Here is a 12863-nt window from a genome sequence, read left to right as displayed (position 1 = left end):
TTTCTTCTTTCCCTCCTCCCTCCCTCCCTCCTTCCCTCCCTCCCTTCCTTCCTTCCCTCCCTCCTTCCCTCCCTCCCTCCCTCCTTCCTTTAATTAATTAATTTTTTAATTTCTTTCCCCCCCCTTCCTCCCAGAACAACCACCACGAGGAGAACATCACCGCCAAGATGGCCGGCCTCCTTTCCCTTCTCTCTCTCTCTCTCCTTCCTTCCTTCCTTCCTTCCTTCCTTCCTTCCTCCCTTCCTTCCTTCCTTCCTTCCCTCCCTTAATTAATTAATTAATTAAAACATTAAAACATTAATTGTCTTAATTTTTAATTTTTCCCCCCCTCCTCCCAGAACAACCACCCACCCCGAGGGCAATTCATTATTGATTGATTAATTAATTAATTAAAAAATACTAATTAAAAATCAATTAATTAATTAATTAATTAATTTTTTAAATTTTTTAAAATTTCTTTTTCCCCCCTTCCTCCCAGAACAACCACCACGAGGAGAACATCACCGCCAAGATGGCCGGCCTGCGCTCCAAAGTGGCCGACCTGGAGAGGGCGGCGTCCCAGCGCAAGGCCAAACTGGACGAAAACTCCGCCTTCCTCCAGTTCAACTGGAAAGCCGACGTGGTGGAGTCCTGGATCGGTAGGGGGCCGATCCCGACCCCCGGCTTGCGGGGTTAGGGGGCAGGGGTAGGGTTGGGTTGGGGTTAGGGTTAGGGGTCAGTGCTAGGGGGTTAGGGGTCAGTGCTAGGGTTGGGTTAGGAAGAGGGTTAGGGTTAGGGGTCAGTGCTAGGGTTGGGTTAGGGGTAGGAATAGGGTCAGGGTTATGGGTCAATGCTAGGCTTGGGGTTAGGGGTCAGTGGTTGGGTTGGGTTAGGGTTAGGGGTCAGGGTTAGGGGTCAGTGATGCGGTTGGGGTCAGTGCTAGGGTTGGGTTAGGGGTAGGAATAGGGTCAGGGTTAGGGGTCATTGCTAGGGCGTTAGGGGTCAATGCTAGGGTTGGGTTAGGGGTCAGTGGTTGGGTTGGGTTAGGGTTAGGAAGAGGGTTAGGGGTCAGGGTTAGGGGTCAGTGATGGGGTTGGGATAGGGGTCAGTGCTAGGGTTGGGTTAGGGGTAGGAATAGGGTCAGGGTGAGGGGTCAGTGCTAGGGGGTTAGGGGTCAATGCTAGGGTTGGGTTAGGGGTCAGTGGTTGGGTTGGGTTAGGGTTAGGAAGAGGGTTAGGGGTCAGGGTTAGGGGTCAGTGATGGGGTTGGGGTCAGGGCTAGGGTTGGGTTAGGGTTAGGGGTCAGGGTTAGGGGTCAGTGCTAGGGTTGGGTTAGGAAGAGGGTTAGGGTTAGGGGTCAGGGCTAGGGGGTTAGGGGTCAATGCTAGGGTTGGGTTAGGGGTAGGAATAGGGTCAGGGTTAGGGGTCAGTGCTAGGGGGTTAGGGGTCAATGCTAGGGTTGGGGTTAGGGGTCAGTGGTTGGGTTGGGTTAGTAACCCTAAGAGGGTTAGGGGTTAGGGGTCAGGGTTAGGGTCAGTGATGGGGTTGGGGTCAGTGCTAGGGTTGGGTTAGGGGTCAGTGCTAGGGGGTTAGGGGTCAATGCTAGGGTTGAGTTAGGGGTCAGTGGTTGGGTTGGGTTAGGGTTAGGAAGAGGGTTAGGGGTCAGGGTTGGCGTCAGTGATGGGGTTGGGGTCAGGGCTAGGGTTGGGTTAGGGTTAGGGGTCAGGGTTAGGGGTCAATGCTAGGGTTGGGTTAGGGGTAGGAATAGGGTCAGGGTTAGGGGTCAGTGCTAGGGGGTTAGGGGTCAATGCTAGGGTTGGGGTTAGGGGTCAGTGGTTGGGTTGGGTTAGGGTTAGGAAGAGGGTTAGGGGTCAGGGTTAAGGGTCAGTGATGGGGTTGGGGTCAGTGCTAGGGTTGGGTTAGGGGTCAGGGTTAGGGGTCAGTGCTAGGGTTGGGTTAGGAAGAGGGTTAGGGTTAGGGGTCAATGCTAGGGTTGGGTTAGGGGTAGGAATAGGGTCCGGTTTAGGGGTCAGTGCTAGGGGGTTAGAGGTCTATGCTAGGGTTGGGGTTAGGGGTCAGTGGTTGGGTTAGGGTTAGGAAGAGGGTTAGGGGTCAGGGTTAGGGGTCAGTGATGGGGTTGGGGTCAGTGCTAGGGATGGGTTAGGGTTAGGGGTCAGGATTAGGGGTCAATGCTAGGGTTGGGTTAGGGGTAGGAATAGGGTCAGGGTTAGGGGTCAGTGCTAGGGGGTTAGGGGTCAATGCTAGGGTTGGGTTAGGGGTCAGTGGTTGGGTTGGGTTAGGGTTAGGAAGAGGGTTAGGGGTCAGGGTTAGGGGTCAGTGATGGGGTTGGGGTCAGTGCTAGGGTTGGGTTAGGGGTAGGAATAGAGTCAGGGTTAGGGGTCAGGGCTAGGGGGTTAGGGATCAATGCTAGGGTTGGGTTAGGGGTCAGTGGTTGGGTTGGGTTGGGTTGGGGTTAGGAATAGGGTTAGGGGTCAGGGTTAGGGGTCAGTGCTAGGGTTGGGTTAGGGGTAGGAATAGGGTCAGGGTGAGGGGTCAGTGCTAGGGGGTTAGGGGTCAATGCTAGGGCTGGGTTAGGGTTAGGGGTCAGTGCTAGGGTTGGATTAGGAAGAGGGTTAGGGTTAGGGGTCAATGCTAGGGTTGGGTTAGGGGTCAGTGCTAAGGTTGGGTTAGGAAGAGGGTTAGGGTTAGGGGTCAGTGCTAGGGGGTTAGGGGTCAATGCTAGGGTTGAGTTAGGGGTAGGAATAGGGTTAGGGCTCAGGGTTAGGGGTCAGCGCTAGGGTTGGGGTTAGGGGTCAGTGCAAGGGTTGGGTTGGGTCAATGCTAGGGGTCAGCGTTAGGGGTCAGTGCTAGTGTTGGCTTAGGGGTCAATACTATGTGTGGGTCAGGGTTAGGGGTCAAGGTTAGGGGTCAGTGCTAGGGTTGGGTTAGGGGTCAGTGCTAGGGTTGGGTTAGGGGTCAATGCTAGGGTTGGGGTTAGGAAGAGGGTTAGGGTTAGGGGTCAATGCTAGGGTTGCATTAGGGGTCAGTGCTAAGGTTGGGTTAGGGGTCAGTGCTAGGGTTGGGTTAGGGGTAGGAATAGGGTCAGGGTGAGGGGTCAGTGCTAGGGGGTTAGGGGTCAAAGCTAGAGTTAGGGGTAGGAACAGGGTTAGGGGTCAGTGGTAGCCTTGGGTTAGGGTTAGGGGTCAGTGGTAGGGTTGGGTTAAGGTTAGGGCTGGGGTTATGGGTCAGTGTAAGGTTAGGGTTAGGGGTCAGTGCTAGGGTTGGGTTAGGGGTCAATGCTCAGGTTGGGGTTAGGGGTCAGTGCTAGGGTTGGGTCAGGGTCAGCGTTGGGGGTCAATGCTAGGGTTGGGTTAGAGTTAGGGGTCAATGCTAGGGTTAGAGTTAGGGGTCAATGCAAGGGTGGGGTTAGGAAGAGGGTGAGGGTTAGGGGTCAATGCTAGGGTTGGGTTAGGGGTCAGTGATGGGGTTGGGTTAGGAGTAGGCATAGGGGCAGAGTTAGGGGTCAGTGCTAGGGTTGGGTTAGGGGTCAGTGATGGGGTTGGGTTAGGAGTAGGCATAGGGGCAGAGTTAGGGGTCAGTGCTAGGGTTGGGTTAGGGGTCAATGCTAGGGGTCAGGGTTAGGGGTCAGTGCTAGTGTTGGCTTAGGGGTCAATACTATGTGTGAGTCGGGTCAATGCTAGGTGTGGGTCAGGGTTAGGGGTCAAGGTTAGGGGTCAGTGCTAGGGTTGGGTTAGGGGTCAGTGCTAGTGTTGGCCTAGGGGTCAATACTATGTTGTTCAGGGGTCAATGCTAGGTGTGGGTCAGGCTTAGGGGTCAAGGTTAGGGGTCAGTGCTATGTGTGGGTCAGGCTTAGGGGTCAAGGTTAGGGGTCAATGCTAGGCTTGGCTTAGGGGTCAGTGCTAGGGTTGGTTTAGGCTTAAGAATAGGGTCTGCCCCACGGGAGCCCCGAACCTGAACTAACCCTGCCCCACTTCTCTGCCCCACATATTCTAGGGGAGAAAGAGAACAGCCTCAAGACGGACGATTACGGCCGGGATCTTTCCTCTGTCCAGACGCTGCTGACCAAACAGGTGACCCCTAACTCTGACCCCTAAGTGGGGGTGGAGCTTCTTGCCCCACAGGATTCAAACCCCGGATCCGGGTGGGTGGGCGGAGCTTCTTGCCCCATGGAATTCAATTTGGGTGGGTGGGGCTTCTTGCCCCACAGGACTCCAACTCCTGACCCCTCTATCTGGGTGGGCGGAGCTTCCTGCCCCACTGAATTCAAACCTACTCCCCTGACCCCAATCCGGGATTTGAAGCCGCTCCCCTGACCCCAATCTGGGTGGGCGGAGCTTCTTGACCCACATAATTTGATCCGGGTGGGCGGACCTTCCTGCCCCACACGACTCCCAACTCCTGACCCCTTTGTCCGGGTGGGTGGAGCTTACTGCCCCACTGAATTCGAACCCGCTCCCCTGACCCCAATCCAGGTGGGCGGAGCTTCCCACCCCACATAATCCGAACCCCCTCCCCTGATGGGCGGAGCTTCCTGCCCCACACCACTCCACCCCCTGACCCCTCAAGCCCAGTGTTCTCAGCTTCCTGCCCCACAGAATTCAAACCTGCTCCTCTGCCCTGACCCCAATCCAGGTGGGCGGAGCTTCTTGCCCCATTGGATTCGATCTGGGTGGGCGGAGCTTCTTGCCCCTCGAAATTCGAACCCGCTCCCCTGATCCCTGACTGACCCCAATCTGGGTGGGTGAGCAGAGCTTCTTGCCCCACGGGATTCTTGCCCCATGGGATTCCTTGATTCGGGTGGGTGGGCGGAGCTTCTTGCCCCACAGAATTCAATCCGGGTCGGCGGAGCGTCCTGCCCCACAGCACCCCACCCCCCGCCCCCTCAATCCCGCTGTTGGCAGCCTCCCGCCCCACATAATCTGAACCCCTGACCCCTCAATCCGGGTGGACGGAGCTTCACCCCACAGAATTCAAATCCCTGACCCCAATCCAGGTGGGTGGAGCTTCCTGCCCCATGGAATTCAATCCGGCTCGGCGGAGCTTCTTGCCCCACAGAATTCCACCCTGCTGTTCGGAGCCTCCCGCCCCACACAACCTGAACCCTTGCCCCACTTTCTGCCCCCCAACCCAGGAAACCCTGACTCTCAATCCGTGTGGGCGGAGCTTCCTGCCCCACATAACCTGAATCCACTGACCCCCTAAGTGGGGGGGGCGGAGCTTCTTGCTCCATGGGATTCCATCTGGGTGGGTGGAGCTTCCTGCCCCACAGATGTCCAACCCGCTCCCCTGGCCCCTCCCCCTCCCTAGAAGTGGGTGGAGCCTCCTGCCCCACGTCATTCTAACCCGCGCCCCACTTTTCCTGCCCCCCAACCGAGGAAACCCTGACTCTCAATTTGTTTGGGCGGAGCTTCCTGCCCCACATCATCTGAACACACTGACCCCCTGAGTGGGGGGGCGGAGCTTCTTGCCCCATGGAATTCAATCTGGGTGGGTGGAGCTTCCTGCCCCACAGATTTCCAACCCGCTCCCCTGGCTCCTCCCCCTCCCTAGAAGTGGGTGGAGCCTCCTGCCCCACGTCATTCTAACCCGCGCCCCACTTTTCCTGCCCCCCAACCAGGAAACCTTTGACGCCGGCGGGTGGGTGGAGCTTCCTGCCCCACAGATTTCAAACCCCTGGCTCCTCCCCTCCCTAGAAGTGGGTGGAGCCTCCTGCCCCACGTGATTTTAACCCACGCCCCACATCTTTCTGCCCCCCAACCAGGAAACCTTCTCCAACCCCTGATGGGCGGACCTTCCTGCCCCACAACTTGAACCTTCTCCCCTGACTCCTCCCTCCTTCTTGAACCTTCTCCCCTGACTCCTCCCTCCTGCCCCACATCATCTGAACCTACTGACCCCCTAAGTGGGGGGGCAGAGCTTCTTGGAAGGAAGGAATAGAGGAAGGAAGGAATTCAATCCTAACCCTTGCCCCACATTTTTCTGCCCCCCAACCCAGGAAACCCTGACCCCGACTCTCCTCCCTCAATCCGTGTGGGCGGAGCTTCCTGCCCCACATCATCTGAACCCACTGACCCCCTAAGTGGAGGGGGCGGAGCTTCTTGCCCCATGGAATTCAATCCGGGTGGGTGGAGCTTCCTGCCCCACAGATTTCCAACCAGCTCCCCCTCGATAGAAGTGGGTGGAGCCTCCTGCCCCACACCATCCTAACCCTTGCCCCACATTTTTCTGCCCCCCAACCAGGAAACCTTTGACGCCGGCCTCCAGGCCTTCCAGCAGGAAGGGATCTCCAACATCGCCGCCCTGAAAGAGCAGCTATTGGCCGCCCGCCACGTCCAATCGAAAGCCATCGAGGCCAGACACGCCTCCCTGACGAAACGCTGGAACCAATTGCTGGCCGGATCGGCCGCCCGGAAGAAGAAGCTTCTGGAAGCCCAGGAGCACTTCCGGAAGGTGGGCGGGGCTTCCGTGGGGAGAAAAAATGGGGGCAGGTGGTGGGCGGGGCTTCAGTGGGGAGGAAAAGGGGGCAGGTTGTGACCCATAGGAAATGGAAGCTTCTGGAAGGTGGGCGGGGCTTCAGTGGGGAGAGAAAAGGGGGCAGGTTGTGGGCGGGGCTTCAGTGGGGAGGAAAAGGGGGCAGGTTGTGGGCGGGGCTTCAGTGGGGAGGAAAAGGGGGCAGGTTTGGGACCTATAGGAAATAGAAGAAGCTTCCGGAAGCCTGGGGACACTTCCGGAAGGTGGGCGGGGCTTCCGTGGGGAGAAAAAATGGGGGCAGGTTGTGGGCGGGGCTTCAGTGGGGAGGAAAAGGGGGCAGGTTGTGACCCATAGGAAATGGAAGCTTCTGGAAGGTGGGCAGGGCTTCAGTGGGGAGAAAAAATGGGGGCAGGTTGTGGGCGGGGCTTCAGTGGGGAGGAAAAGGGGGCAGGTTGTGGGCGGGGCTTCAGTGGGGAGGAAAAGGGGGCAGGTTGTGGGCGGGGCTTCAGTGGGGAGGAAAAGGGGGCAGGTTGTGGGCAGGGCTTCAGTGGGGAGGAAAAGGGGGCAGGTTGTGGGCGGGGCTTCAGTGGGGAGGAAAAGGGGGCAGGTTGTGGGCGGGGCTTCTGTGGGGAGGAAAAGGGGGCAGGGCTTCAGGGGGGAGAAAAAGGGCAGGGCTTCAGTGGGGAGGAAAAGGGGGCAGGTTGTGGGCAGAGAAAGGGGGCAGGGCTTCAGTGGGGAGAAAAAAGGGGCAGGTCAGTACCCATAGGAAATAGAAAGGGGGTGGGGCTTCCGTGGGGAGAAAAAAGGGACACGCCTCCCTGACGAAGCGCTGGAACCAATTGCTGGCCGGCTCGGCCGCCCGGAAGAAGAAGCTTCTGGAAGCCCAGGAGCACTTCCGGAAGGTGGGCGGGGCTTCCGTGGGGAGAAAAAATGGGGGCAGGTGGTGGGCGGGGCTTCTGTGGGGTGAAAAGGGGGCAGGTTGTGGGCGGGGCTTCTGTGGGGAGGAAAAGGGGGCAGGTTGTGGGTGGGGCTTCAGTGGGGAGGAAAAAGGGGGCAGGTTGTGGGCGGGGCTTCAGTGGGGAGGAAAAGGGGGCAGGTTTGGGACCTATAGGAAACAGAAGAAACTTCCGGAAGCCCGGGGACACTTCCGGAAGGTGGGCGGGGCTTCCGTGGGGAGAAAAAATGGGGCAGGTTGTGGGCGGGGCTTCAGTGGGGAGGAAAAGGGGGCAGGTTGTGGGCGGGGCTTCTGTGGGGAGGAAAGGGGGCAGGTTGTGGGCGGGGCTTCTGTGGGGAGGAAAAGGGCAGGTTGGGGGCAGAGAAAGGGGTGGGGCTTCAGTGGGGAGGAAAAGGGGGCAGGTTGGGGACAGAGAAAGGGGCGGGGCCTCAGTGGGGTGAAAAGGGGGCAGGTTGTGGGCAGGGCTTCTGTGGGGAGGAAAAGAGAGCAGGTTGTGGGCGGGGCTTCAGTGGGGAGGATAAGGGGCAGGTTGTGGGCAGGGCTTCAGTGGGGTGAAAAGGGGGCAGGTTGTGGGCAGGGCTTCTGTGGGGAGGAAAAGGGGGCAGGGCTTCAGGGGGGAGAAAAAGGGCAGGGCTTCAGTGGGGAGGAAAAGGGGGCAGGTTGTGGGCAGAGAAAGGGGGCAGGGCTTCAGTGGGGAGAAAAAAGGGGCAGGTCAGTACCCATAGGAAATAGAAAGGGGGTGGGGCTTCCGTGGGGAGAAAAAAGGGACACGCCTCCCTGACGAAACGATGGAACCAATTGCTGGCCGGATCGGCCGCCCGGAAGAAGAAGCTTCTGGAAGCCCAGGAGCACTTCCGGAAGGTGGGCGGGGCTTCCGTGGGGGAGAAAAAGGGGGCAGGTCGGGACCCATAGGAAAAGGGTTTGGGGGGAAAGGGGTCCGGGGCTTCTGTGGGGAGAAAAAGGGGGCAGGTTGGGACCCATAGGAAAGAGAAGAAGCTTCTGGAAGGTGGGCGGAACTTCGGTGGGGGGCAGAGAAGGGGGGCAAGTCGGGACCCATAGGAAAAGGGTTTGGGGGGAAAGGGGTCCAGGGCTTCAGTGGGGAGAAAAAGGGGGCAGGTTGGGACCCATAGGAGATAGAAAAAAGAGAAGCTTCTGGAAGGTGGGTGGGGCTTCAGCGGGGAGAAAAAGGGGGCAAGTCGGGACCCATAGGAAAGGGGTTTGGGGGGAAAGGGGTCCGGGGCTTCAGTGGGGAGGAAAAGGGGGCAGGTTGTGGGCGGGGCTTCAGTGGGGAGGAAAGGGGGCAGGTTGTGGGTGGGGCTTCAGTGGGGAGAAAAAGGGGGCAGGTTGTGGGCGGGGCTTCAGTGGTGAAGGAACGGGGGCAGGTTGTGGGCGGGGCTTCAGTGGGGAGGAAAAGGGGGCAGGTTGGGGGCAGAGAAAGGGGCGGGGCTTTAGTGGGGAGGAAAAGGGGGCAGGTTGTGACCCATAGGAAATGGAAGCTTCTGGAAGGTGGGCAGGGCTTCAGTGGGGAGAAAAAGGGGGCAGGTTGTGGGCAGAGAAAGGGGGCAGGGCTTCAGTGGGGAGAAAAAAGGGGCAGGTCAGGACCCATAGGAAATAGAAAGGGGGTGGGGCTTCCGTGGGGAGAAAAAAGGGACACGCCTCCCTGACGAAACGCTGGAACCAATTGCTGGCCGGATTGGCCGCCCGGAAGAAGAAGCTTCTGGAAGCCCAGGAACACTTCCGGAAGGTGGGCGGGGCTTCGTTGGGGGCAGAGAAAGGGGCGGGGCTTCAGTGGGGAGAAAAAGGGTCAAGTCAGGACCCATAGAAGAAGCTTCTGGAAGCCCAGAAACACTTCCGGAAGGTGGGCGGGGCTTCAGTGGGGAGAAAAAGGGGGCGGGTCGCGACCCATAGGAAAGAGAAGAAGCTTCCGGAAGCCCAGGAGCATTTCCGGAAGGTGGGCGGGGCTTCCGTGGGGCAGCGGGGAGGAAAAGGAGGCAGCTTGGGGCCCATAGGAAAGAGGAGAAGCTTCTGGAAGGTGGGTGGGGAGAGAAAGGGGGCAGAGAAAGGGGGCAGAGAAAGGGGCGGAGCTTCAGTGGGGAGGAAAAGGGGGCAGGTTGGGGGGCAGAGTAAGAGGTGGGGCTTCAGTGGGGAGGAAAAGGGGGCAAGGTGGGACCCATAGGAAAGAAGAAGCTTCCGGAAGGTGGGTGGGGAGAGAAAGAGGGGCAGAGAAAGGGGGCAGGGCAGAGAAAGGGGGTGGAGCTTCAGTGGGGAGAAAAAGGGTGCAAGGTGGGACCCATAGGAAATAGAAGAAGCTTCCAGAAGGTGGGTGGGGCTTCGGTGGGGGGCAGAGAAAGGGGGTGGAGCTTCAGTGGGGAGGAAAGCGGCGGGGCTTCAGTGGGGAGAAAAATGGGGCAGAATAAGAAAGGGGCGGAGCTTCAATGGGGTTGGAGCTTCAGTGGGGAGAAAAAGGGGGCAAGGTGGGACCCATAGAAAAGAGAAGTAGCTTCCGGAAGGTGGGTGGAGCTTCCGTGGGGAGATGCGACCTATAGGAAATAGAAGAAGCTTCCGGAAGGTGGGTGGGGCTCCTGTGGGGGCAGAGAAAGGGGGTGGAGCTTCAGTGGGGAGGAAAGGGGCAGGGCTTCAGTGGGGAGAGAAGGGAGCAGAGAGGGGGCGGGGCTTCAGTGGGGAGAGAAGGGGGCAGGGCTTCAGTGGGGAGAGAAGGGAGCAGAGAAGGGGCAGGGCTTCAGTGGGGAGAAGGGGCAAAGGGGGCGGGGCTTCAGTGGGGAGGAAAAGGGGGCAGAAGAAAGGGGCGGAGAAAGGGGCGGAGCTTCAGTGGGGGTGGAGCTTCAGTGGGGAGAAAAAGGGGGCAAGGTGGGACCCATAGGAAATAGAAGCTTCTGGAAGGTGGGCAGGGAGAGAAAGGGGGCAGAGAGGGGGCAGGGCTTCAGTGGGGAGAAAAAGGGTAGAAAAAGAAAGGGGACAGAGAAAGGGGGTGGAGGAAAAGGGGGCAAGGTGGGACCCATAGGAAAAATAAACTTCTGGAAGGTTGTGGGGCTTCCGTGGGGAGATGGGACCCATAGGAGATAGAAGAAGCTTCTGGAAGGTGGGTGGGTCTTCCGTGGGGGGCAGAGAAAGGGGGCGGGGCTTCAGTTGGGAGAAAAAGGGGACAGGTTGGAACTCTCCTCTCCCCTAGATGGAGATCATCATCATTATTATTATTAATATTATCAATATTATTAATATTATTAATATTAATATTTTTATAAATATTATTAATATTATCAATATTATTAACATTACTAATATTATTAATATTAATAATATTATGAATATTAATATTATTAATATTGTTATTAATATCATTAATATTATCAATATTATCATTAATATCATTAATATTATCATTAATATTATCAATATTATCATTAATATTATTAAAAGCATTATTAATATTATCATTAATATTATCATTGATATTATTATTATTAACATTATTATTAATATTATTAACAACAATCATTATTAACAACATCATCATTATTATTATTATTATCAATATTATTAATATTATTAATATTAATATTGTTATAAATATTATTAATATTATCAATATTATTAACATTAATAATATTATTAATATTAATATTATTAATATTGTTATTAATATCATTAATATTATCATTAATATTATTAATATTATTAATATTATTAATATTATCATTAATATTATTAATATTATCATTAATATTATTAAAATCATTATTAATATTATCATTAATATTATCATTGATATTATTATGATTAACATTATTATTAATATTATTAACAACAATCATAATATTCTTTTCTACTTATCGTTATTCACAGGTGGAAGATCTCTTCCTCACCTTCGCCAAGAAGGCCTCCGCCTTCAACAGCTGGTTCGAGAACGCCGAGGAGGATCTAACGGATCCCGTGCGCTGCAACTCGCTGGAGGAGATCCGGGCCCTGAGGGAGGCGCACGACGCCTTCCGCGCCTCCCTAAGCTCCGCCCAGGCCGACTTCAACCAATTGGCCGAGCTGGAGAGGCAGATCCGGAGCTTCCGGGTGGCTTCGAACCCGTACACTTGGTTCACCATGGAGGCGCTGGAGGAGACCTGGCGGAACCTGCAGAAGATCATCAAGGTAGCGGATCCCAAATTCTAGGCTGTTCTAGAAAGTTCTAGACTGTTCCGGAAGGTTCTAGGTTCCTTTCCGGGTGGCTTCGAACCCGGGAAGCTCTGGAGGAGACCTGGCAAAACCTCCAGAAGATCACTAAGGTAGTGGATCTCCCTGGGGATTCCCAGATCCCCTTCTCTGTTGGAAGTTAGAGGCTGTTCTGGAAAGTTCTGGAACATTTCAGAAGGTTCCAGATGGTTCTAGACAGTTTCAGAAAGGTAGTGGATCCCAAATTTGGGGCTGTTCTAGAAAGTTATGGAAGGTTCTAGGTTCCTTTCCATGTGGCCTTGAACCCATATACCAGGAGACCTGGCGGAACCTGCAGAAGATCAAGGTAGTGGATCCCAAATTCGGGGCTGTTCCCCTTCCCTGTTGGAAGTTAGTGGGTGTTCTAGACGTTCTGGAAAGTTCTGGAACATTTCAGAAGGTTCCAGATGGTTCTAGGTTCCTTTCTAGGTGGCCTTGAACCCGTAACCAGGAGACCTGGTGGAACCTGCAGAAGTTCATCAAGGTAGTGGATCCCAAATTCGGGGCTGTTTTAGAAAGTTCTGGAAGGTTCTAGGTTCCTTTCCAGGTGGCATTGAACCCGTACCCCAGGAGACCTGGTGGAAGCTGCAGAAGATCATCAAGGCAGTGGATCTCCCCAGGGACCCCCAGATCCCATTCCCTAGTGAAAGTTAGAGGCTGTTTTGGAAGGTTCTGGAAGGTTCTAGGTTCCTTTATGGGTGGCTCTGGAAGGTTCTAGGTTCCTTTATGGGTGGCCTTGAACCCGTATACCAGGAGACCTGGTGGAACCTGCAGAAGATCATCAAGGCAGTGGATCTCCCCGGGGATCCCCAGATCCCATTCCCTAGTGAAAGTTAGAGGCTGTTTTGGAAGGTTCTGGAAGGTTCTAGGTTCCTTTATGGGTGGCTCTGGAAGGTTCTAGGTTCCTTTCCAGGTGGCCTCGAACCCGTACACCAGGAGACCTGGTGGAAGCTGCAGAAGACCATCAAGGGAGTGGATCTCCCCAGATCCCATTCCCTGGCGAAATTCTGTTCTAGAAAGTTTTGGAAGGTTCTGGAAGGTTCTGGAAGGTTCTAGGTTCCTTTATGGGTGGCTCTGGAAGTTTCTAGGTCCCTTTCCAGGTGGCCTTGAACCCGTACACTTGGTTCACCATGGAGGCGCTGGAGGAGACCTGGCGGAACCTGCAGAAGATCATCAAGGTAGTGGATCCCCCATTCTGGGGTGTTCTTGAAAGTTCC

The 12863-nt window shown here is 55.5% G+C and overlaps 1 protein-coding gene across 1 annotated transcript in view; it reads left to right on the top strand.

Moving 5' to 3' along the window:
• LOC307208399 (spectrin alpha chain, non-erythrocytic 1-like) overlaps nt 1–12863 on the top strand; it is a gene marked incomplete at both ends in the record, with an annotated part of 106346 nt that overhangs the window by 53551 nt on the left and 39932 nt on the right. Inside the window, 4 exon segments of the mRNA XM_079996479.1 lie at nt 479–638; nt 3993–4069; nt 6240–6449; nt 11290–11586. Of these exon segments, the coding sequence (XP_079852605.1) occupies nt 479–638; nt 3993–4069; nt 6240–6449; nt 11290–11586 (744 nt within the window).

Source organism: Podarcis cretensis (assembly GCF_951804945.1).
Source record: "Podarcis cretensis genome assembly, contig: SCAFFOLD_28, whole genome shotgun sequence".
In the NCBI taxonomy this organism is placed as follows: domain Eukaryota; kingdom Metazoa; phylum Chordata; class Lepidosauria; order Squamata; family Lacertidae; genus Podarcis; species Podarcis cretensis.
Note: the sequence above shows the minus strand (reverse complement) of the source record. Positions and strands in the feature narration are given on the sequence as shown.